This window comes from Leptonotus elevatus, chromosome 7 (assembly GCF_054856555.1).
Source record: "Leptonotus elevatus isolate MCC_2025b chromosome 7, RoL_Lele_1.0, whole genome shotgun sequence".
Classification (NCBI taxonomy): domain Eukaryota; kingdom Metazoa; phylum Chordata; class Actinopteri; order Syngnathiformes; family Syngnathidae; genus Leptonotus; species Leptonotus elevatus.
The window spans coordinates 6488288-6515320 of record NC_141245.1 but is presented as its reverse complement, the minus strand read 5'-3'; the positions used below and the strand labels follow the sequence as shown (position 1 = coordinate 6515320).

General features: G+C 38.8%; 1 protein-coding gene across 1 annotated transcript in view; it reads left to right on the top strand.

Moving 5' to 3' along the window:
- Positions 1-27033, top strand: part of LOC147170673 (calsyntenin-2-like) — a 206819-nt gene extending 179786 nt beyond the window's left edge. Inside the window, exons 10-17 of the mRNA XM_086081054.1 lie at positions 6150-6316; positions 10675-10823; positions 13446-13657; positions 17851-18021; positions 19832-19977; positions 21560-21683; positions 26389-26573; positions 26738-27033. Coding sequence (XP_085937180.1) covers positions 6150-6316; positions 10675-10823; positions 13446-13657; positions 17851-18021; positions 19832-19977; positions 21560-21683; positions 26389-26573; positions 26738-26929 — 1346 coding nt within the window. The 3' untranslated portion in view covers positions 26930-27033. The remainder of the gene's footprint in view (positions 1-6149; positions 6317-10674; positions 10824-13445; positions 13658-17850; positions 18022-19831; positions 19978-21559; positions 21684-26388; positions 26574-26737) is intronic.

Here is a 27033-nt window from a genome sequence, read left to right as displayed (position 1 = left end):
ATGCAGAGCAAACCTGATTTGACTTTTGTTTTGTTGTTTGGCATCCCGCCTGAAAATTCTACGGTGCATTCTATTCATTATGCAAATAAGGTCATTTGTCAACTTAAAGCTGAAATGTCAAGGTTTAAATTTTAACATTTGGGGGATAATAGTCATTTAAAATGGACTGCTCTCTTAATCGAGAAAACTTTGGGATGGAGGTGCACAAGATGAAACATCGGTCAACATCATGGAAGATACAGTGACATTGTTTCCTCTTTGTTGCCAACGCAAGAGGATCAGATGGGTGAGAATCACCTTTGCTTATGAGACACTTGCCATATCAGATGCTATGGACCAGGGGTGGCCAACCAGTAAGAGGCTAAAAGCCTCTAAAAGCAATTTTTATTGTGCTACTGCAAAGAGTCACATCACACAAATGGGCACACACAAACTCCCCCCATCATGTCCCCTCACTCTCTCGCTCTCTTACACACACAGACCTCTGCTCTGTCAGATTTACTGTAAATGTTACACATCATGATGATAGTGACATAAATGGACTCCAACAGAACTAACAAACAGACAAAAATGCAATAATTTACAATCGCTTTATTTCTCTTATCATGCATGTTGCTTGGTGGGATTTCTCGCATTTTTCCCCCTCAACAATCCTTTTCAAATCTGGTTTATAGTCTGTTTTTGCCACTTGAAACAATGTTCATGTGTGTGTGTCTCCAAACAGATTTATGCTGTGATTTCATGTGTTTCAGCAAAAACAGACATTATCTTAAAGCGTAGCCAATTTGACATTTGGGACTTTTTTCAGCTTCATACAAATTCATAATTTTTAATTGTAGGCAATCTAACAGCTGTTTTGTTGCTTTGTTGTTTTGTGCACACCAGAAAATGTATCTTGAGAACGGACTACTTTTAACTGGTGTGTGCGTCTTAACTTTAACACCTACAATCTCGTCACTTTTAGTTGATTCTTTACTCCAATTAACTATTGGAGAAGACAATCACTCTGGGGCAGCATGGCTCATTGGTGGAGTGTTTGTCTCCCAACCCAGAGGTTCTGAGTTTGATCCTGAGCCCCTGCGACCATGTTGAAGTGCCCTTGAGTAAGATACTGAACACCCCATTTTGCTCTGTAGGTGAAGGTGAAGTCAGTGTGAAGCTCTTTCAGTACCTTATGAGGTGGAAAAGAGGTGATGAAAGACCAAGACCATAGGGTAGTGGTTCTCATCCTTTCTCTACCCTTCACTTTGAATGTTTACTTAGTGTAAAAAAGAAAAAAAATATATACAGTTCTTTGTGTGGTATACGGATGTGTTTGTCAATTGTTGTGGCTTTAGTGTTAGTTTTTAGGTCACATTTTATGACCATTTCATGCAAGGTTTCACATACCTTGTCTTGGGACTGTATACATTCAGTACTGTCTTGTCAGTAACTAAATGGGAAACAATTGATTCAAATGTGAAACAAAAGAGATTAAAATCAGAGCCAGAGTAAAATTTGCATTAAATGTGGCATTGTACTGCTTTAATACCTCTTTCATATCAGGGCAAGCACAAAGACATGCCTAATATTTTTTGACACATCATTACTAAGCAAACCAAAAAGCGTGGCACTTGTTCTTTGGTCCTGAATGAACAATTCAATTACAAAGGACACTTAGTCTGTCTTTGACAAATGATTGAACCAGTCAGAATAAAGTCATACAATTAAACTGTCCTCTAAATGGATAGCTGACACTAATCACACCAGGGTACAATAAGGGGCACTTTTTTCGCAGTACAGTTGAGTTGAAGCTCAAATTAAATAAAAAGGGTTTTGTTCAAGTGTAGGTATTTTGTGTGTTAGTGTCATCTGCAGCATTGACCCTCCGTCATCCTCTCTTTCAAACAAATTAATTAAAAACTGCTAGCCTTAAGAATGATTTTTTTTTAAATAGAAAATGGAGTGTGAGCTCATTTCTGCTTCTTGTTTGGGGTTAAGCCCCACTAAGTTGTTGTAAAGCAATACTGAAATCTTGACCAAATCAACATTAGCCACTGCGTATTGCCTTTTCAAATCACCGTGCTTTGTGTTTGTCAATGGCACGTGCACTGAAAAAGGGATAAGCTCATCAATATCAGAAAGAACAACAGTGCATGGTCCAAACCCTGATTGATTAAATAATGGATTCAGAGGTGTGTTCCAAGACTTCCTTGGGACCTTTTTCTTTGTATGTTGTCAAGAGTTCAGACAGGAAACAATGATCAGACAAGTGATGGGTGCAAAAAGAACAAAAAGAAAATGTCAGTTCAAAACAAGCTTAGTTGCATGTAGCAGTGACATTTTAATTATATTCGTTGATGTAATTTCATGGCTCATAACCATTAACTGGCCAGTCAGCATTGTTTGATGCAAATAGATTCTGTCATGACCACAGCAAGTAAATTTAATTGAGAATGATCACATTCTTGATATTTATACTATGATACTCTGAGCTTGGTGGCACAAGACTGTAGCCTTTAGTAAGATGGTAATTAAATCTGTACCAACCCACCATTAGCAGCCGAGAACAAGCATTAATCAGTTGTGCATGAATGTAAATGTGAAATAATGGCCTGCAATAAATTATTTTTATCAGCTGATGAAAATGAATAGCATTTATCTCCAAGCATGGCTCACTGAAATATACTGATATACTGACGTCATACATTTATTTTGCAGTATTAGCGTGAAGGATGAGTATTGTGGCTTTGGTCTCTAAAGCTTTTTGAGCAGAACTTACAATGCAAAATTTTCATTGTGTCAAAGATGGGTTTCTTCCAAAAAGTTTAATTCAGATCTGAAAATAAAGTTGAAATTCGCATGTGACTGCATTTCCACTTCCTAAAAACAAACAAAAAAACAAACAATCAAAAAATACATAAAAAATAATTCCTTAAGTAGCCACACACAAAAAATCAGTCCACTTCTTGGTGAAGCTGTCAGGTTCAGTGTTGATGTGGACCACAAACGCAGGGAACAGTAACTTAATGTCACAAACAACCAAGGTACTTGAGTACCTCAGAAAATACAAAAAGCAGCAAAGTCCAAAACAAGAGTCAAAGTTATAAACACTGACTTGACTTAACTCAAGACAGCAAACAAATAGCAACATGACGTGAGCTGATTGCATAACTAGACAGATAACAGAAACTAAACAATCCTAGGATCATATAAAGTGCATCTGTTTAACTCGCAGGAGTTACAGCTGGGAACCTTAATGGTAACCTAGCACACCGTCGCTGTCCTGTGATTTGTATTCATTTTTTCATTGTTTTGGTCATTTTTACATTTTTATGTTTAGGGGGTGAAACTAAATGCAGATATCCCCAAAACTTTTTTTTTTAAATGGACATAAGTCTTTTTCACAGGACAGTGACAATTATGCATGTTTTAGGAAACAGCGGTACCCTGAGAAAATTCACTGTTAGTATAATAAAGGTCAGAATGTCAATGTTAGCTATAACTGCAACGTGAGGCAGAGTTGCCAATGTTTTATTGTCATTAACATTGGAATCACATCCTTGTATTGCTGCTTCTATATTAGTAACATAATGATAGTAATTCCCAGTTTCAATAAATGTGAGTTTGTCCTTCCAACAAATAAACACAAGTCATGATAACATTTCTAGTTCTAGTTCCTCTCTAGCGTCAGCTGCTGGTCCTTTCAAAAACATTCAAATGAAGCTGAGCAAAATGTTCAGTGAGCACATGGAGGACGCAGAGCGATGTTTGGGCGTGATCATCACATAAACAACTGTCACTGTAAAGTGTGATATTCACTTGTATCATCTCTACACCTGCAGCTCAGTAATTCTCCTGATCCTTTCCTCTGTCTGTGGCCTACGCTGATAACATCTGTCGAGGATCCACAGAGTCGATCGTTATCTTAAGAGGGGGCGTCTAAAACCAAGAATTTTTTTAACTGTGCTCTCAAAGGGAGCCCAGCAAGCAGGCACAACGTGAAGTTTGCTTACTGCTGCCTTGTGCGTGTGTTTCATGTTTCATTCCAGCAAGGGTGCCATAATTATGAGGTTGATATGGCAACGCCGATACAAGCAGTCCATAACACCTTCAAAACCCCAAGAGTGGCAATATTGTGGTTGTGAAAGGCCATATAAACACGCGCCCAAAAAAATATGCTCTTTTTTTTGTGTTATCCCCTTTCTAACCCAAATATGTGGTCATATAAACGCAACCGGGGTACCTTATTTGAACGTAACTTTGGTTGAGTCTAACTTGAATACATACCTTGATTTCCTGTGATATTTTCACGTTATTTTCTGTCTCTATGGAAAAAATACCACAGTGTGTACAGATTGATACACACTTATGTGTGTGCATATAAAAATCTGTGCGTATGGCCTGCAACCCGCCGGAAATAACCAAACAGAGGTCAACAAAACATGGCGATAGCAGCACACTTTTGTAGCGAGCAGGAAACGTCTACTTTATTAGGGTGGTGATCGAGTGACATAAATAACATTGACCATAACCCAAATATTGACTACATGTAAACCAGTGACGACAGTTTTTCAAGGATTCCCAGATCCTTGCCGTTTTTATAAAAAAATTATTCCAAATTGGCAGTGTTGTTAACACTCCTCTCTGTGGTGTGTCAAATTCACAAACCATGTTTTCTTTCTCTTTACCGGGACAATAAGAAAATAGCTAATATTCTCTAGAGCTATCTTTGGCATGACCCACAGATCTAAGCAAAGTTAGGTGTGTGGGGGGGTGAATAAGAGTTGCTATAGTTTGATCTGTTCTAGATATTGTGAATTGAATTTCATTTTATTTGGAAGAGTATGTGAGATAACAGAATACATTTACACAGTGGGGACACTTAATCTTAAACTCATCTGTCCATTCTATTAGCAATAAGGAAACTCATCCCACTAGCACAACCCAGTGTCAGCAGTTGAAAACATGCGGCAAGTTTTGGTGTACGACACAGCGAAAGTCTTTCCCACCAGGAAAAAGAAGTGTATGATCAATTGTTTCTTGTGGTGGTCAGCTGTATCTCCACCTGCACAGACTGAGCTTTTGAGCTTACTGATACATCATTCTGAGCAGTGATACATGAACCTGCACTGCCAACGGGGAATTTGGGTTAACTGGGTCAAGCTGGACAATGTCTGACAAAGTGCCGGGAAGAATGCTGAAATGAGGCTAAGGCCTGCCCTGACTTCAGTTGTAGGTGACCATGATTGCTTTTGTTACTATCCTGACTGCTCTTTGCAAGGCTTAACATTGTTTGTCATTCATCCCTGCAAACAAGACTGAATGTTGATTTGTTCTGCTACTTGACAATCTGTGTAGGTTCAAGCAATTCAATGGTGATTTTGCTAATATCCTCTCCCTTGAATATTCAAGTAATGGCCTTCTAAAAGTTCTGGCTTCAAGTTTAACTCTCATGAATATTCTCATCCATACGGCAACAAACTTGCAATCTGAGATTCTGAATGAGAATCTATTTCTGGTGTAGGGAAAGGAGAATGAGACATCTCTAGTGAGTTATCTAAAGCTCACTGACACCGTTTACCCCTTTTTGCACATCAAGGCTTTCATGCATACAAATTGGTCACCTAGCTCTTATGTTTAAAATGTTCCAGTTAACCTGACCATTTTGTGAACCAATCGCCAGTATTGGTCTTTTGGAGTTTAAAGGACAGACTTAAAAGATCTACTCACTCTAGGCAATACATACTGTGCTCAACCCCCTCAAGTCCCAATTGTGAGCTCTCCACATCATTCTCAAGCATACACTTCAGTGGAGCACTTGAAAGAGGTGAACTGAAGCATAGCACAGTTGCTCATACCAGTTATTAAAGCTAAATGCAACCTTGTGTCAAAAAAACAAAAAAACTGTATCTCCAAGTTAGTAAAGTTGCAATAATGCAGTGTCCTATCACGAAATAATGATGTATAGAAATTATGTCAAAGTGCTGATATGATTAACTCTGGCTCAGTTCCAGCTTGTTTTTAGGTTTAGTTGTCAAATTAAAGACTGGTCAACATCAGTTCTAATATAATGATTTTTGGCATTGCATACTGGTTATTCAGAACTTAAAATTAAGCATGACTAATATTAGCTGTTTTGTTATGTGTGTCTGTGTGTCCATGTGTAGGTGGTGAGGTGACCAAGCCATGGTTTACTCAGTACTTCAGAGGCAGCTTATCTGGATTGACCATCCGACCAGGAAAGATAGAGAGTCAAAAAGTAATTTCCTGTCTACAGGCTTGCAAAGAAGGACTGGACATCAACTCCCTTGAAAGCCTGGATAAAAACATCAAGGTACGCATACCTGTACAGAGGGTAACAAGTTCTCAAAAATAATCGGTTCCCAATTATTTGATTAGGATGAATCTTTTGTTTGCGTGACTGACAATTTTGCTTATCGATTCCCCTGTACGTTGCAAATGAGTGAATGTGTCTGTACAATATTATGATACTGTATTTATCAGAGGTGAGTATTTTACAAAATGTTGCCAATCCGTCATTCACTCATCCGTCATCGTCTGTCCGTCATTTTTACAAGTCAAATCAAACTGTAATTGTCAGTCCGTCATGTTATTTTAACCACGCTTCAATCATCACTTTCGTCGCCATTATTTTATGACCAACAGACAGAGACGCATTCTGTCCACCCATCATTCCTCAGGCACCTGTCAGTCATGACCGTCACTCCCCATGAAATGACCACCACTGGTATTCAGTATTATATAGTAAACAAATGCATCATTATATTGTCACTGTGTTCTGTAGTTGACTAACCAAACACAATACCTAAAAAATCACATTCACATGAAACGCATCATTCAACTAGTGCATACTAGCCAAAACTAGTAATAGCATAAAATAGCATGCCATCACACACAAGCATACGTGTATGCTATAGTGTACAACATAAACACTTGAAACGGCCATTCTAAGTGATTAAACTGGATGGAGTTACTCAAGCAACAATACACAACACAACATAAACTTACTTTCTCATGGACGCACAAATGATTAACGGAAGATAGATAACTGTCAAGTCCACTGAATCATGCCGAGGATGAAGCGAGTGCTCCAAACGACAGCTTTCTGCACACTGATGGCCCTGAAGGGACTCGCTAGTAGCTAGCGAAAACTGAGTCCTGATTGATGGAGAGACGGTAAGGCAACTTTTAATTGGTTACTGGTTGCTAGGCAGTTGCTACCTGCCTCTGACACTTACGCTATCATGCTGGAATAACAAACAAACTTAGAAAACCAAAACACTAGAACAATCCAAACCTTCTTAACAAAATCTCATAGACAAAAAAACTCAATCAATGAATCAAATGTCAATGACTACTAATAATTCAACAATGTGGGCTTTCTAACACAGAATTCCGTTGATACCAGTTAGCAACGATTACATTGACAGACAAAAACCCACTTCCGTCGGTGCTTAGTCATTTTTTAAAAGCGCCTGTCAGTACCAGGGTTGGAGAATCCAGGCCTAGAAAGTAGAATACCGTGAAACAGTTTGGCTTTAGCCACAGGTGCTTCTACTCAACAGGATGGAGACAATTGTCGTTTATGTGCCAGTTGAATAGAAGCACTTGTGGCTAAAGCCAAACTGTTTTAGGGTTTTTACATTCTGGGCCTGGATTTCCCAACTCTGGTCAGTACTGACGGAGTGCCCACCTCTGGTATTTATCATAGTATGATATAAAACCTTCTACCGTACAATATAACACTCTATCATGTATATCATTATATACTGTATATTAAGTTGCTTTACCATAACCACAAAAGCATTCGTTATTTTCTTAGCTGCCATCTCCCATGATTCTGTGTGCTGCTTAGGGACATCATCTGGTTGGCCTGTAGAGGGCTGGCACAGCACGATGAGAGGTCAATAACAGAGAAAATATGTACTGGAGGAGGTGAAGAGAAAGGAAATTCAACTGCAGAAGTGGATATGAAGACGATGGCAAGAAAGGGGAGCAATGAATTGGAAATAACGCAGGAATAGCAATGTGTGAAGACCCCCACGGTGCTGCTAAGAGCCCAAAATCCCCAGACCAGCAAACCATCTTTCAAGGAAGATTGGCCACAAATAACTATGTTCAAATTGTCAATGCAGGAGAACCAACAAAACTATCCGTCCATATTGCATGTTTTTCATTTACTTAAAAATGGGAACGTCCAGTGAATCTGTAGGGTTTATTTTTCGTGTTTGAATGGTCAAAATCCTCAACCCATCAGTCTTTATTTTTTATTCAAGTATCAATTTCATTCTTCATTCAGTCAATTTAAACTAATACAAGACGCAAGGGGTCCTATTTTCATGCCCAGCGCAAGTCTAGCAGAAAACACAGAACATGGGTAGAGTTTTCTTTTTTTGGGGGGACATTTGCACAATAGGGTTGATCTCAAATGACGTAACATTTTCCTCATTAATATGCATAAGTCAGACAAAATAACAGCGTAGGACACACGCGTTTGAAGAGAACGACGTCCCAGGTGTGAAATTTCAACATGGTTCAATCGACAAACACACTATGGAACAGCTTAAACGGTGGTTGACATACGGCGACCTTTAAAGTGGGTGGAAAGAAAGACGTTTTCGTAGAAAGGTAAGATTTATTGTATGATCATTGCTGCAACTCCGGTCACTCTAGATCAGTGGTCCTCAACCCTGGTCCTCGGGGACCGGTATCCAGCCTGTTTTCCATGTCTCCCGCAGCCAACACAGGTGATTCATATCATCAGCTAATTAGCAAGCTCTGGAGAAGCCTGATAACGATTCCCACCTGTGTTGGCTGTAGGAGACATGGAAAACAGGCTGGATACCGGTCCCCGAGGACCAGGGTTGAGGACCACTGCTCTAGATGACTGCTAATATCGCGTTGGTAGCTAATTTTCACAAAACGAAACACATTAAAGTTACGATTTTCATTTGAAGATTTTAAGCCTACCTTTGGGTTGTTACTTCTATCTAGTTACTTTTGTTAAAGTGGCGTGTTGACACAGTGACCGCTCACATCTTGTGACACTGATCAACTAGCATGTTGTTGTAGGCATAGGGTTCTTCTATAGCGCTGATACTTTGATTCAATTGTCACATCTAAGCAGCAGTGGCTTCCGTTGGTAAACTCGAGGTATTTTTTTGCATTTACACCATGATGTATAGTAGCTAGCATATTGTAACAGACAGCTAGCAGCGAGGCTAATGCTGAGAAAGCAGACAATAAACATACCTGCAATCGATTTATTCTGGATTTTCAGCTGCTGGCCCATTTCCACCGGCGAAATGTAAAGAGCTCATATAGGTGTCTTCGGTGACATTTTTCACGTAAATCACTACTTGAACCCAGCGGAGACATTCCTCTGGAAACTCCCTTCATTCGATCCCGGTCATAACATTGCCAGTCACATATCGGTAGACACCAAAGCAGCAGAGGTTTCTTGTAACCATAATACGTCTGTTAAGTATATTTATGGTGAAATGGCGAGTCAGTTCACAAGTTTTGCCTCGTACGAATACACTCCCTCAGCCGCCTGCCTGTGTTCCTTGTACGAAAATTAACTGGCCTCGTCCATGCGCTGTGCGCTGTTCAAAAAAATAGTAGTTTGGGCGTAATTGTAAACTACCCTATTGTTTGCCAATGGAAGTGGCTCCCCTCATTCTCTTTAAATTCAACGCAGAAAGAGACGCATGGTCTACATGGCATGTAGATGCAGGAGATTGGCGTGTGCAAAGTACATTTAAAAGGGACTTCAAGAAGATCTCCACTTTGTTGTGGAGTGCGCACTTGGAGACCATTTACCCCGCATCTACCAGAATTGCATTACACCACCTGCGCCACAACTTAGACCTGCTTTTGCCTGGTCTAAATTCTAGTCTAATTTCTGTCACCAAATTGTCAGGTGCCAAACCTTTATAGACAATTGCTGTCAAAACAGGGACAGTGTGAATTTTAAAGGACAAATGGTCTCAATTATACAGTTCAGGTTTTCTGGGTTCAATTTGCACACAATCCTACAAATCCTCAGGGATTTTTTTTTTCTTTCTTCAACTTCAACCATCCATTTTCTATGTCTCTATCCTTTTAATGGTCACATATGGAGCTAGAGCATGATCCTGTTAACCAGAATTGTGTCTGTTCACTGGTCAAGCTCATAAATAGAAATGTCAAAGAACTCGCGTGGCAACGGCTAAAAAATCAGTCATGTGAACTATGATGCTGCAATACTAATTGCCTTTGAATGTTTGTTTTTTTTGAAAATGAAATAAGCATGTTCCTCTGTTTGTTTTCAGCTAGGAAGCTAACAAAGCAATTTGAACCTCCTTATGATGATTCATGACGTAGCTTGTCTTATCGATCGAATCCCTCCAGATTAAATGTGTGTAGCACTTTCATCTCTTCAAAAATAGTTGCAGGTCTCCTTCAGTCGTATCCCTCCGACCGCATTTGAAGATCACAGCTTTGCTTTTGTGATCTAATGCTTCACCTGGAATTTTAAGGGTAAACATTCTTGTCCAATAGTCCTGACCTTTTTGTCACCTGTTCAAACGTGTTTGTGCCTGATACTGTGGGAGGGGGGAGTAAATGCACGTCATTTAGTTGTGCTGTCATACTAATCATCACTTACAATGTGTTTGTGTGTGTTCTTAGTTTCACTTCAACCCAGCTCAGTCCATCCTGGTGATGGAGGGAGACGACTTAGAAAACATGAACGTTGCAGTGCGGAAGGTCTCCTACATAAACTCTCGTCAGTTTCCCACTCCAGGAGTGCGACATCTTCGCATCTCTACTACTGTCCAGTATGTACAAAACATGTTTTCCTTTTCTTTGAGTTTTCATCATCTATACCTCCATTGTATTGGATTTTTTTTCTACTCGAATGAAGGCTTTTTTTTTATTGCAGATCTCAGGCTCTCAAATTGTCTTTGTGCGTTAAAACATGGCAACACTGTGTGCTGTGTGTGAAGATAACACAATGAATAGAAAAACTCAAACTTCTCACTTGGAACTCAAATACCATTTTTCACACCACTCTTCTAACAAAAGTCACTGCGGAGTGTTTGTACATCCATGCGTGTTTGTGTTGTTTACTGTGAAAAGCAGAGGTGAGGAACCGTTAATCCGGAGGTGACAGTCACTCCTGTTAAAAGATGAACTTGTGTACTGATGCTCATACTATTGGCAATGTATGTTATATTGTCTAGCTTTAATAGCCCATCTAGTGCCCAAAACAAGAGACAGATTCTCCTAGCGACTTGTACTATGAGAGGTTCCCACCATGAACCAATCAGCGGTCACCACACAAAAAAACAGTTAAATAATTCCTAATTTCTCCAAAAGAAATTATATTTGTTTTATTTGATTTCTAATAACTGCAAAGTAAGGTAACAAGGGCTAATCCTGGGAACAGTTGTTGTAGGCTCCCTTGTTATATTTTCTTATAATTGAGTTGGACCTCCTCCAGGTTCATGTTTCAGCTCCGCGAGCCAACACAGCATTCGGCTCACTGCATCATTGTACCTCCCCCAGCCATCTCACACACACACACACACACACACACACACACTTTTACAGACTTGTCCTCAACAAAAGAGATTACATAACGCCCTAAAACTGGTTTTTAGTTTAAAAAAGGAAAGCCCCAGACAACTGTGGCAGGATTGAGACACAATGTTTCTATCCTAAATATATTTTTAATGCATCACCCCCTTGTGGTACAATAATGAGTGGTTTGGATGGTGAGGAGTGCGCAGGTGTGGCGGGACGGGTTGGTCCCACACACGTCGTGGGTACAAGGTGGTTTCAAAATGCCCACATCACAACATCCACCAGGGGAGATCTTGAAGTTTATCTGCCGTTGTCATGCACACACCCCAGTGAGTCTTTTTCTGTTCCTGCAATGCCAAGGCCGGCGTACTTGGGTTGACTGCGCTCCGAGGCCTCCACACCAGCACAAAGTCATCGAAAATACCAAAAGAACGAAAACTCCACCCATATGCACAGTTAGACTGCACTTTGCACCAAACTTGGGCTGGGAACGAAAATAGATCCCTTAAAGTCATGCCCTTCAGGTTCTTGCCAATGGTTTACCCCGAGTCCATTCATTCATACACGACTGTACTTTCAGGGACTGAAATTGGAATTCAGCTTAACCCGTATTTGTACCACAAACTAAAGACAAAGCAGACATACAGCTAAAATGATTCTTCTACTTCCTCACAGAAGAAAGTATTTCTAAATAAATACATTGTTAATATTGCTGAGTGAGTGCACACCCAAGGGCCTGAAATGTTGTGATCAATACTTAAATATGGGTACGTCTGATACCAGATCTTTCTGCTCTAACATTGTTTCTCAATTCAAAATATTGATTCTTTTGATAATTCAGTCAACACAATGGAGAGAAATTAAACCATTAAGAACTAGTCTAAATGATACACGCTTGGTGGAAACTACTTTTTCTTCTGCCTGGGTAGGATCTTGATGCCCAATCCCAGGGACACATCACACTGCTTGTCAGTCACTCAAGTCTCAGTCTGACTTTGTCCAATAGCATAATGGAAAAGCGCAAACAGAGTTATGTGGAGTTATTTCAGCTCCACAAAGAGCCAGGATTTGGTTTGTTTTGTTGTGTTTTTTGTGGGGAAATGGTAAAGATTTTTTGCAGCACAAGAAACATTTGCAAATCACTTCAGGTTAAACCACAACACAGAATATGAAGCATTTATGAAGAGGTGGACAGAAGAGGAGAGCATCGTATCATTCCTTCTGCGCTGCGGGCAACAAATGCGGAGCTTTAAGCAGAGCTGAGCACTGTTGCTGTTGGAGGAGTTTAAATTAATAAACACGGTTATGAAATAAGTACTGAAATAAACACTGTACATGCTTGAACAAATAGCTGCATGAGCTGAGTTTGGAGTAATAGTATCAATAATGAAAATCAATACAACTAAATACATTTGTATAAAACAATGAAACAAAAATAATAATAATTAGTGGTGTGAATTAATTAATTATTCCCGATATAAATCGGTCGATTCTTGCGATTTTTTTAAAACTCTAATTTAGAAAATACTGCTCAGTCAATACAGCCTATTATGAAAATGTGTTTATTTATCTGAAACTAGCAGTTTCATATTGGTGTTGAAGACTTCAATCTTGCTCCACTTTCATCTACTAACAACTTTATACAACTTGTGCAACAGGAGGCGAGATGAAAACAAACACATTTGTACAAAAATCGGTATCAGATGGTATCAGAGATACCTGTTTAAATTTGACTCATTATTGGATCACTACTGAAACAAGTAAAAAGATTGCCCTTTGACTTCACTGAAAATTTGCATGAACTGGTTTCTACCATTTTCTTCGTTTGCCAGATATCCTTCCTCATTACTCCTTTTCTCTTGGCTCATTTGCAGGTGTTTTGGCGAAGACACTTGCATCACCATCCCTGACATTGAGGCAGTCGTAATGGTGCTTCAGCCCAGCGAGCCCATGATAACCATCACCGGATTAGAAAGACAGAGTCGACCGGCTTCCGACCTCAGGGGGCCTGAAGGTGTTCGACTCTTCCAGCAGCTCCACATCATCAGTACGGTCACCAGAGGAGAAGCTGCTGCCCATAACACAGGTACAATACCGTAACATCAAATGTGACATTCAGCACAGTCTTACATGCCCACTAACAAATTTGCACTTAAAGGTATAGCGTCAGTTATTTATCAGCCAATGCTTGTGACAGCTACTGTTGTTTTTTTATAGAGGATTCAGGATGGGTGAATGTTCACGGATGGAGACTGGGCCTTACAACAGTAATTAATAGAGTGCAATCTCATCACATTATTTAGCTGAAGGAGGCAGAGGTTTCATTTTGATGACACAGCACAATAATTGACAAAGATGCATTGCATTCTTCATTTGAAATGCCTTTGTGGGCTTTTACTGCAGCCTCTTTCAATTTGTGTTTGTTTCTGGGGGTTTCTCCCTTCAGTCTCCTCTTTAGGAGGTAATATGCATGCTCTGTTGGGTTAAGGTCCTGTGATTAGTTTGGCCAGTGTTCCACTTCTTCCCCTGATCAAGTCCTTAGTTGTGTTGTCAGTGTATTTTGGGTTATTTTATGCTGTATGCTGAAGCTTATTGTGATTAGTTTAAATGATTTTTTCTGTAAATTGACTGACAATAGTTTTGTAGACTTCAGAATTCATTCTGCTGCTCCCATTGTGACAGTCCATTCTTTCTCCAAACTTTGGCCTTTCCATTGCGCACGTTAATCCTGGTCTCATCAGTCCATAAAACGTTGTTCTAAAACATTTGTGGCTCATCTCTGTACTTCTTTGAAAAATCCAACCTGGTTCAAAAGTATACAACGAAGGAATTTACATTGTCATTCCAATATTTTTGGAAGGGACCTTTATGCTCTGGGATTGGCTAGCCACCACTCCAATGTAGTAGTACTCTGTTTCTTGCCAAAGTCGCCTGGGATAAGCTCGAATTCAACCATCACCCTAATTTAGATTAGTGGTATAGAAAATTAAGAGAACGTGATTGTTTATGTTGGATTTAAAATGTTTTAAAATCTGCTACAAATCAAATCTGGGGGAAAAAATCAGGTTGGCATTAACATCAACTTCTGAACTCAATACACAGCAAATTGCATTCAACCACTGTCACTGCGGCCAAATAGTTCAATCTTTGTTTTGTCAAGCCATAAAATCTTTGTCCACAAAGCATTTGGCTTATCTATCTATGTCGGCAGCTGCAATTTTTACTCAAGCTAATAGTTTTTTTATTTCAAAGCAAGGCTTACTTTCTTGATTGGCACCTTCTCAGTCCAATACGACTTAAAACTGGCTTGCAGATCGTGGCAGACTTGAGCATTAATGTGTTCCATGCTGTTCCTGAACATCTTAACCAATTTCCCTGTAAATTTCCTGTCAAGTTCAGACTCGTCTGATGCTCGCTGCAGTCCATCTCAAACTGCAAGCATCCGCCTAAATGCTGCAGGAAGCTCCTCAAGCACCATCTGTTCACCAAAGCATATCTTCAATACCGGGAACACACACACAAAGATAAAAGTTTAATTACCCATGAAATACTGTTACGTGTCTTTGTGCCCCTTGAAAGATTGTACTGTATTATTAGCATTATTTATTTACTGTATTAATTTCATCTGTACTGGTATGTACTGTTTTGCAATATCAAAATGACTGCCGTAACAATATAATTACAACAAAGCTAGTAGTCATGGCGTAGTACTGATTGCAGCTGAGGATGAGAGCCAAATCGTTTCAGCAGTAAACTGCAGTTTAAGCGAAATGTCTTGTTGTTGAATGCATATCTGCTTGCCTTGCCATTATGTTGAGTCACTCCTGCAGCAGCACTTTACAGGGCTCACCCCTGGGGACACGGGTTAGTCTACATGAGCTCCTCCACTTAGAGTACACCCTCTCACGTGCTGATGTGAGACCTGCGCCGACCAGCTCCAAGAATCACTCACCTAAACCATTGAAAAATGAGTATTTAAATCCTCTTGTCCCTGACCACTGTGGCGGGAACATCCCGATTTGGCCTGGCCCAGAGCTAATTAGGAGGAGATAAGAGAGAGGGAGGTCTGAGCCCTCCATTGTGAATAATGCAGTGAAGGAAGCAGAGCAGAAAGGAACATCACTGTAGTGCTTTAGAGGTTGGAGGAGTTGAGCTCTTTTTGCCAGTGAAATAGAACCGGCAGCTGGGGAAAGTGATTAGTTGGAAGCCAAAGAAAGAATCCGTTGGAACGAAAGGGGCGAAGCAGAGAGAATGTGTTGGGGACACACAAGATGAAGTTCCCTAATGAGCAGATCTTGTGTTCTCATGAGACTGAAAGGAAAAATCTTTTTAAGGCCATGCAAAACAATTTCTTTTAGACCCATTTAATCATTCATTGTCCTCTCGGTTACTTTCCATGTCGTTCATTTACTGCAGATTTGGCGCTGCTTCATTTCACTTTTCCATCTCGGAATTCTTTTCAAGGCTTAGTCTGAGTCTTTTTCTCAAGGCCAGCCAAGGTCCTTAATTCATTTATTAACTCATAATTGTACTCAACATTTAGTCGCCATTCATACCCTTGCCTCAAAGTCCTTCAGGACAAAGTGACTTCAGCAGTCTCTCGTTATTTCCCTGGGAAGTTTCATGACACTTGCTTAACTTAGTCAATTTTAATCTAAAAAGACTATATTTGGTCCCACTCTAAACAGAGTAAACTTTACATTTAGAAGAGAGTAACCCCCCCCCAAAAAAAGGTTTGAGGAACGATAAAACTTATACTTGGGTCAAAGACACAGGCTCTCTGACACAGGATGCTAAAGCGAGTGCTAATCCTCAGGCTAGCTATGACACAGGTCTGATAAAAGTTTCGGAGGAGATACGGGGCTTTCACAAAAGACACACGTCAATAACTGACATTTAAATGTGAGCTTGCCGGTGTTAATCAAGGAATGATGGAAGCAGGGGATGAATTAAAAAGATGGAAGACCATGTCCAAAGCATGGAACAGATGCTCAGAATGCTAAAAGTGAGGGACTAATAAATCAAGAAGGCAGATCCAGATGAGAAAAGCTTATCATGTGTAACTTTCTGAAGAGGGATGAGGGGGTATCTATGATCACATTTGTGGAAAAGCTGCTATGAGGGATTTGGTGATCACCCAGACACTAGATCTGGACACTCACAAAGCACAACAAGCACTCATCCTCAGAGCCATGATAATCCAAATTCTTCAGTGCTAAATCCAAAGATGAGAATTCAGCAAAGCTTGGGTAAAGAAGAAAGTGTTTTGGGACAGGAGACCACTTTACTGGATTTTGAGCACGACTACTCCTCGGTAATGTACCTATTCACGTAATAGTTCATTTTGACCTTCAAAGATTAGTACATGGAAATCAAATACAAGCCTCCTCAATGATCCTCAACCAAGGTCAGACACTACTCATATGACGTGAAACACAAAATATTATACAAAGGACACCACATATTAGGAATCAAAAAAATATATATATATATAGAATACACACGGACATGTATGATCGGGTTGTATGGTGGTCACTTCACAGATCTGTGATCTCCTTAGCCAACTTGACATCATCCGCCTGTGGCGACCTTTCTGCAATTCCATACATTGAAAGTTTCGGCCTCCTGCATGGACTCCAGCAAATCCGTTTCTTCTTCTGTCATGTCAAGAACTTTGCGCCTCTCGCGCGCCACCTCTCTTGGCAGTGAATCAAGTCGGCTGAATTCATGCCCACAAATGGTGGTGTTGGATTCAATTTGAAAGTCAGCATTTACAACAAGTGTATCATGACTTTTGCTCACTCATCCCCTATTCTCTGCTTCACCTCTTATGACCAAGCTAAACGTAAACACACACGCACACACACACAGTCATAAGCTGCTGTGGTAACGAGTCCCCTGAGGCGGTAATCACAGTCTTACTGCTAGTCTAAGTACTTGCATCATGACCCAGCCCTCTTCCTCACGGTCCCCTCCCAAGAGTGGGAAGCAAGCTTTACACATTTAACAGCCTCTTAAGACACTGTGGGTGTGTGTGTGTGCGTGTGTGTGTGTCACGAGTAATTGGTGTAGACATCTAGGATACGCCGCGTTGCAGTTTGTGCTGTTGGCTGTTCAGAATGTGTATGGACCTCTCACAGGAAAGCCTCAACGCGGCGTGACAGAATCTCACCAAATGTGCAAATAGTCCTGTCATCAAGAATGTATTCAATTATACAGTAGGTGTTGCTTCACAAGTTCACATGAGCTCAAAAGCTGCGTCTGTGTGTGTTTATGTAGACCAAAGACAAGGAATTCTGGAGGAGATCATTCACAATTTGGACTACTGTGACATCCTGGTGTTGGGTGAAGAGTTGAGGCCTGACCAGGAGTCACTCCAACTGCAGCGCAGCATTCTGCTTGGGAAACATCTGGATGCCACTAATTCCACATCTGGGATGTCCGTATATGGTTAGTTACATAAGGTGCATCAATTGCCCTGAACATGTGTGAGGTGGTTCCGCTCAAATCTCAATGAATTTGGTTATTGTGGAAAAGTACATTGTTTTTAAAAAAAAAAAGATTAATTCAATTCATAGGAATACACTTTTCAGAAGAGCAATCCCTGCCTATAATTTCTATTTTAAAACTAATTTTGAATGATAGTGAATTTGGGTTTTTTGTTAGCACTAAGCTTTAATTATCAAAATGATTTTTTTAAATCATGAAATATATCACTTTGTGTAGTGAATATGTCCTCTATATGCAATAAAAAATATAAAAAGCACTTTTGTTTTTGTACCCAATTTTCATAAACTGAACTGTGGGATTTTATTGTGGGCAGCCTAAGGCACACTTGTGCATTAACCACATCCTCTATCAACATCTCAACATGCCACACCTCAGCAATGCAAAAACTAAAATCTTGAGTAAGTAATAATTTCTTAAATTTAACCTAAATTTGCTTATTTTGATTTGACAAGTTATTTTTTACTTAAAATTAAATTGTCAGGCAAGATCATTGTGCTTATTTTAAGATACTTATTACTTAATTATCTTATTTGATCAAGCAGTCTTGGCATTGAGTGTTAACAGACAGTTTTAAGTACTGAGGATTAAAACAAGCATTTCCACATTTTAAGATGACAACTAACCAACATCAAAGGCCCTGAACTTCGATTTCATGAGTTTTCTTATTTTAAGATTTTGCATAATCTAGTAGTAAGATAAAAGGGAAAAAAAATACAAGTATGAAAACAGACGAGTGCAACATGGTTCATTTCGTTATATTTACTAAGCAAATTTTTCCATCCTTCACTACCAGCTCAGTAGTCTAGTGGTAGAGTGCCTACCCTCAGACTTGAAGGTTATGGGTTCAATTCCTGGCTGGGTCATGACAAAGAAAATGGGACCTGTTACCTCCCTGCTTGACACTTAAGCTAAGTTATCCAAGTGTAAAAAAATCCTCATGTAATTTAAGAAAATAGTTATATTTATTACAGCTTGAAAAAAGTCGACATTACTTGTTTTTAGTCTGAAAATACTATTTTCAAGACCCGCAGTGGTTGATATGTATTATTTTCTTATTTTTCTAAATCTTACAGGTACATTTAAGTAAAGTTTTCTTGTTCTCATGGCACATAATTTTGCTTATTTGAAGTAATAATTTTCTTCTTTTACAATATTTTTTTCTTAACATTTCTACAGTCCTTTTTGCAATGAGAGGTGCAGTGGTGTTTTTGGCAGCCATTTTGATTTTAGTCTTAGTCTTCGTCTTTTGGATGATAATACTTATTTGTCTTAGTCACATCATAGCGTTTATTATGTTGCAGTTTTTGTCAACAAAAACTCACACTTTTATTTTAGAGTTGATATTAATAATAATTCATATTTATTTAATAGCATTTTTAATAAATGTCATAATTTTGACAAAATAGTACCACCAAGAAATTAGAATGGCTTTAACTATGAAACAAGCATATCATCACTAATATGTGAAAACACTTATATCCATTTTTTTTAAACGTTTTTGGGATGTCTGCATTCAGTTTCTTCCCAATAACGTAAAAGTTAAATAAAAGTAAAAATTAAAAATGGACGTGTTTTTCACATAGCAGCGACGACATGACCTTTTCTGAAGCTTTTAAGTATCTTAATATTGGATTTGGTGTTCTAATTTATTGAGATGCACCTATGTGCTCTTTATGCCTTACATTATATATTTTAATTACAGTTAGCATTCAAAGTCTTTCCCCCTGTTTATTTTCATGTTTCTCTCCAGGTGTGGACTCCATGGCTAATTATGAAGATGTGATCCGAGAGGTGCGTTTCTACAGCTGGCGACCAGCGCACCTAACAGAGAGAAGGTTCCGTCTCACATGTTCGGAGCTCAATGGACGCTACACCAGCAATGAATTTAACTTGGAGGTCAGTGCAACAACAGCTAGCTTGATCATTAAAAGTAACACAAAGTTAAAAATCGATGACACATTCTGTTAAAATGTGAACAACTCTGCCATAAAGTTACTAATTGGGTTCTGAGGTCGAGTTCCCGCTTTATGCTTTATAGCAGGGTTATCAAACTAATTTTCTCCCCAGGCAATAACTGTGTTAAGGTTGGCCTCAAAGGGCCCGTTGTAAATGTAAACGTGTATAAATGTACCATATCTGTTGCTCATATTATTAATAATTTCCTTTGCATATTATTGATTTCAGAAAAAGAAAACAAATTCTATTAATAACTATTTTTAAAAGGAGGAGTTTGGAAATATTAACATCAAGCAGATATTCATGTAAAGTTAAAGCATTTTCTTTTCTATTGATTCTTTGCTATTGTAGCTATAAAATAAAGAAATCCTAGTATCTTTTGTAAGATGGCACAGTCAGTGCAGGAAATATAATAAGTGAAGAAACATGCTGGCAGGGTGGCAAATTTATTGTGTTTCTATATCTAACCTACTGAGATCGAGTGTGACAGCAGGTAAGAGTCGTAGCAAATAAATTCCACACTCACATTTTCTTGTCATACTAGTTCATCTCGTTGTGCACAAACAGGAATTTTGAAACCAATCACCATGTATTTTAGAATATTTGTAATAATAATAATAATAATATATTGCATGTTTGATTGTTCCAAAAGAAACATAGTGAAAAATAATAATATTTTAGCAATATATAGTACATGTATCTTTTGGGTAGCATGGTGGCCAGCAATGGTGTACCAGTGGTTACAAAGTCTGCCTCACAATGGACGGGTCTTCGGTTTGAATCTTGGCTCTCACCACCTGGTGTATATGCATTTTGCTTGCCTGGGTTTTCTCCAGCTTTTTCTTTACTTCCTAAAAGCATGCGTGTTAGGTCAATTGAAGACTCTACATCACAGGTGTGAAACTCAAGGCCCGGGTGCCAGATCTGGCCCGCGACATCATTTCATCATGTGCGTTGACTTCATGGTACTTGCAAATTGTCTTCACTTTTAACAACACTGAGATATGAGATATTGAAGCAGTTTTATTTATTTTTGTTAACAGTCCCTCTTTTAGAATAAAATGGAAAAATAGTTAAACAATTATTTACTGGCTTCTGATTTCGAAACTAGTTACAGTATATCTACATTTGCTGCGTATAAGTGGTAATATAGGGCGATCATACATTTATTGGGCTTCAGTCATAATGGCCCTCCGAGGAACACCATAACAATGATATGGCCTGTGACAAAAATGAGTTTGACACCCCTGACTGTCTTAATTGTACTAATGTGAGTGTGAATGGTTGGTTGTCTTTAACCTGCGATTGGCTGGTGACCAGTTCCGGGTGTACCTTTTTGGGGTAGACTCAAACACACCCATGACCCTAATGAAAACAAGTGGTCTAGAAAGAGGACAGAGTTATTCTTTTTTTTAGCTAGCTAGCTACATGACTCCACAAAGCTAGGTGAAGTAATACTGTATCTACTTGGACTATTGTTCTTTTGGCTGGAACCAAAACAATGTATTCTGTCTTTCCACAGGTGAGCATACTCTACAGTTCAGAGGTCAAAGAACATGTCAGTCAGACCGTGGCTCTGCCTCAGCACATGCAGTTAGTTCACCACCCATCCATGATTGATGAGCTGTACCCCGAGCATATCTCAGGTAAGAAAACACATTTGAAATGCTCGGTATGTCATCGTCACCAACTTGTGTATTGTCTTTCGATCTCATTTTAAATTGTGTTGACTTGAGCTGTCAATTGAATGTATTATTATTATTTTTTTATCGATTTTCATTTTCAGAAACATAAGCCTGCTTGTGTAAAAACGCATCACATAGGTGACCCACGGCAAAAAGGGTCTGCATGTCGGCAACATTAGTTTTGAGCTAGACACAAAAATAGATCGTTTGGACAAAAATGTCGATTTGGAGATGTCTCCAAAAATAGCCTTCTTGAGGTTTCTATTTTCATTTCTCAACAGCACAAAAATTAAAATTGTAATAGAAATGTATGAAAATAAGCATTTATTAGAAAAAAGTGCATTTTTAGCCAACATGTTTTTAGTCGACTTTAGCTAGCAGTGCGTCTCGGAAACCTGCCTCAAAATGTCACACACAATTACTTTATATAGATAGACATAGCAACCAAAAAAAGTCAAAAAACACCATAATGTAACCATTGGACACGGAAGTGAACAGAATAACGCACGTCATAACACGGCATCCTACCTTGGAGCAGAAGCGAATGTCATCATTGATCAGATCATGTGGTTTGTAATCCAAACAGATCATCTTCAATTCCGGGATCTCTCCCTTTAACCCATTACGGCCTAAAGCGAGAGATACATCTGTGACTTTCACACCAACCTTTATTATATATATATATATATATATATATATATATATATATATTTATACATCTGCGGGTATATTTACCATCAGTTGTGATAGCCTTGGGAATCAAGTGGTAATTATTCTTCGTCTATTTTGTTTCAAAGCCGTCGAAATATTCAACATCCTCATTGTCGACATATAAAATAAATATATCTTAAGAATATGTCACTGTCGACTGGTACCAATGGTTCGAAGTCCTCAGCTCGCCGTCTATCATCGTCATTTATTTCATAACTTCATTGAACAAAATTCCAGGACATGCTATGAGGCCCACGTCACCATCACGTGTATATTCTGTTGCATTTCATTGGCTAAGAGACGGAAAATTTGTCAAATAAAACAAAGTGACGTATTTGCTTTCCCGGCTTTAAAGGTAGAAGAACGATAAAGCGCTCCCGGTTCTAATAGAAGAAACGCAGTAATGTGCTCCCAACCAAAATGGATTAATGAGTCTATTTCTACTTTTAAACTCAACTCAAGCAGCTCACACCAGAGAAGAGTGACAATGAGTTGGGATGAGTGTAATTAAAGTTGTGAAGTGCGGCAATGCCTTGTATGTAATGTAGTCTAATGTATTAATTATGTTATGTATTGTTTTGATCACTCCTCGATATCTTCAATCATAAGACAGCGTCTATGAAAGATGACACGCCACTTCATCGACGAGTCCCAAATTAACTGTCTGCCTGGGTCACAGAATATCATCAACAATGTTCACTTATGCTATTTTAAGTGGGATGAAATTAAAATCCCAAAGCGAGTTTCCCCGCCCCAAAATGCACACAGCACATATGGAGTGACTTGTAAATACAGTACTGTACTGTAGTGTTGTGTTCCTTATGTATTACGTTGGGGAAGGGGGGAGGGGGGTTAACCTGTGTCAAACCATCATAACATTTTATTCTTTTTTTATTTATGACCAAATGCATTTGAAACATAACATTCATCATAAGTTATCCTAAACTTGTCACAGACCACACTAAACGGCAAATAATCTTTTAATACACACAAAATGACTTCAAATTTCCAACTGCGGTAACATGACCTGATTTAAACAAGAAAATACCACAAGGAGCAACACTAAAAGAACCAAACATTGTGTGATGATGCCCCAGAAGATGAATTGTAAGCTCAATGTGATCTTCAAAGTTGAGACTGATTTCATCTGTTGAGAGGTCAAACTTCCGAAACTTTTTAAAGGGTTAAAATCTCAGACGGTGGCCTTACCTGTTATTGGAATTGATTTTCCCGTGATCTTTTAACAGTTCCTGAAAATGTCAGGTCAACATATTTTTCCCAAGATACTGGTTGCTATGGACATTTCAAAGATGCAAAGGCCAAAACTTTAAACCCGTTTTTCTCAAAACTAGGGATTTCAACCTGCCAACATGAAATGTCTGTAACTTTGTCAATTTTTTAGGTACGTCCATGTATTATATATTATTTTAAAGAGAATCAAGTGTAAAATCCGAATATGATAATACCTAAAAAAAAATATATATTTTTTTAACCCTTTTATTTTAAATTATTTACCCAAAGAATACTCTTAGTAGTAACATACTAAAAAGTGCAAACAATTGAATTGAGTTTTGTGTTTATTTATTTTTTTTCCAAACCACTGCACTGCAGTAAAATTATCCTGTGAAGTTATTTTTTTGCTGTTTTTCCACACAGTTAACATAGTTAAGTCTGTTGGACTTTCTACTTCCTTGTCAGACTGTTCATCAGATTGCGACTCTCATGCAGGGGAAAGTGGAGAGGCGCATCCAAGTGCTCTTAAGTCAAGAGAACATGGCGAGACATTGGTCTTGTGCTGTCACATGAGGTTTAATTATTCATCAGACCCCAATGGATTCTACTTAGCACTGCAGATATCAGAGTGCTACTGTATGTGTGTGTGTGCGTGCTTGTGTGTGAATGTTTCAAAGGGAAGAGGGACAGAAAAGAAGGTCAGACAGAGGGCCAAAGTGGGCAGTCAGTTATTGGTAACAGAACTGTACTATATGAATAAAATAGTATAGATGTTAGTAATGTGTACAGTAAATGAAGCATTTTCCCTTCAAATTTCAGCCTTTGTAATCTGAAAATTGCTTTCTACTACATTATGATTTGTATTCAGTTGCAGTAATTTCTGGACAACAAGGCGCACCTCACTATAAGCCGTGCTAGCTGAATTTGGGGAATATTCGAGTTTGTTACACATATAAGCCGCACCTGACTGTAAGCCGCAGGTGTTTTTAATGTTACCGCACCGGGTTCCCGCTAAATCTTTTCCATAATGAGGGCGCAAATTGTCTCTACTACTGTATTTGGGCTCACTTGCTTTGTTTTGCTCTGCCTGACGCTCTCGTGCTTCCTTTATAGTGCGCCCCATTGTGATCTGATCGATAAGTTGCACCTTTGTATTAGCCGCAGGGTCGAATGCAAGTGAAAAAAAGTAGCGGCTTGTAGTCCAGAAATTACTGTAATTGTTTAGCCCAAATGCAAATTCAGGCAAAGTATGTCTGTTTGTGCAAAATGTGTGCTACTTGCCTTAAAGAGGCTGCATGAAGTATGGCGCCTTGAAAGTCATTAGTTTTAGGGTGGGATTCTCAAGAAAGTCAAGTAAATGATCATCTGAGAAGTGCCTGGCTCCTAATAAACACACACAGCAACAGCATTAGCAGGATAGAGGCCAGATTCATAAATGTTATGCTCTTTCAGAAGGATAAAGATCAGAGCATGAGAAATAAACATTTCAGATCATGAAGCGACCTCCATGTGGTGTTGTTGTTGTGAGAACGTTACTAAAGATAATTTATGCTCTATTTTTGCAGCTGTGGGCTGCATAGCAACCAGAGTTAAATGAACACAGTATATCTTGATTGTAGTCTGGTGAAAAATGGCTTTGGCCTTTGATAGAAATATAATTAACTTTGCACAGTCTTATGAGCTTTTGCATTTAAAATTTTAGTGAAGGGGTCCAAACTTTTCTCACTAAACTTTTATTTAGCCACCAACTAGAACTAATATATTGGTTTGCTCAGATCACTTCTGTGTGGGCAGCATGGGTTCAACTCCTACTCAGTGACAATGTGAATACGAGAATGGATAGTTGTCTCTTTCTATACAGTATTTGACCTTGAAATGACTGGCAAGCAGGCGATGGTCCACCTTTCGCTCAGGCTCCAGCTCCATGTGACCCTCAACAAAATAATGGATGGAAATTAGTTATATTGAAGGGGAAAAAAGGCTGAATCACAGCTTTCTATGTCTATACAAGACAAGGCTAATGCGATTTTTTTTGTCCACAAGCACACCAGTTAAAAAAAAAAAAAAGCCTAAAGTTAAATCCCAGCCCTTTAAAAAAAGAAAAAGGAAAAAAGGCCTTTAAAAAAGCCTAAAAAAATAAAGAAAAAGAAAAAAAGCGTACAAAAATAAAAAAAAGCCTTTTTTTTAAAAAAGCCTAAAAAAGCATTTTTTTAAAAAAGCCTTAAGTTAAATCCCAGCCCTTTAAAAAAGAAAAAGGAAAAAAGACCTTTAAAAAAAGCCTAAAAAAATAAAGAAAAAGAAAAAAAGCTTACAAAAATAAAGAAAGAACAAGAAAAAGGCTTTTAAAAAAAGCCTACAAAAATAAAGAAAAAGACAAAGAAAAAAAACAAAATCCCAGCCCTTTAAAAACAACGTTTTTTTTAAAGCACAAAAAAAAGCCTTTAAAAGAAAAGAAAGTCTTTAAAAGAAGAAAGAAAACCTAAATCCCAGTCCTTAAAAAAAGGTAACAAAAATGCCCAAAAAAAGGCTTTAAAAAAGCTTAAAAAATTAATAAAGCCAAAATAGCCTTTAAAAAAAAGTCTAAAAAATTAATAAAAAAATACAATTAAAAAAAGTCCCAGCCCTTTTTGTTTACTGAGGGGTTCTTATGGACAAGTTTACACTGCTGAATTGGACTTTATTCTGAATCTCGAATTGTGTTTGCCATCTATCTCATTGCCAGGGATGCCGAGTGCAGCCGCGGTGGTCATTGTGATATGCATCGCCGCCCTGGTGGTGGTGGTGGTGTTAGGCATCTACCGTATCCATCTCAGCCACCAGCAGGAAGTTAGGCTGTCTGAGACCAGCAAAGAGGAAGATGGGACCTGGGACAACTCGGCCCTCTCCATCACCGTCAACCCCATGGAGGTAAGTGAAGGGGAGAAAAATGACAGCCGGTAAAGTTTGGTTCTAAATACACTGAATAGGGATGGCTTTAAAATTAAATGAAAATGTGGACCTGTTGTGTTTTTTACATCAGGCTTATTACTTTTACAACTTCTGGGTAGTCACTTATCGCCTGATTTTTTCAGAATCTGCAGGATCCTCAGGCGGCGGCGGAGGAGGTCAGCGAGGAAGAAGATGAAGAGGAGGATGACGAGGAAGAGGAGGATGACATCACTAGTGCAGAATCAGATGACAGCGAGGACGAGGTGGATATCCAACTACCGACGATGCAGGGAACGAAGCGCCTCAACTGGGACAAAACAAAAACATCTTATTGAAACTCTCAAACACAAACATTCACATGATCTATATGTCTGTAATAAGGCATCAAATTTGATGGCTGACACACACACACACACACACACACACACACATAAATACA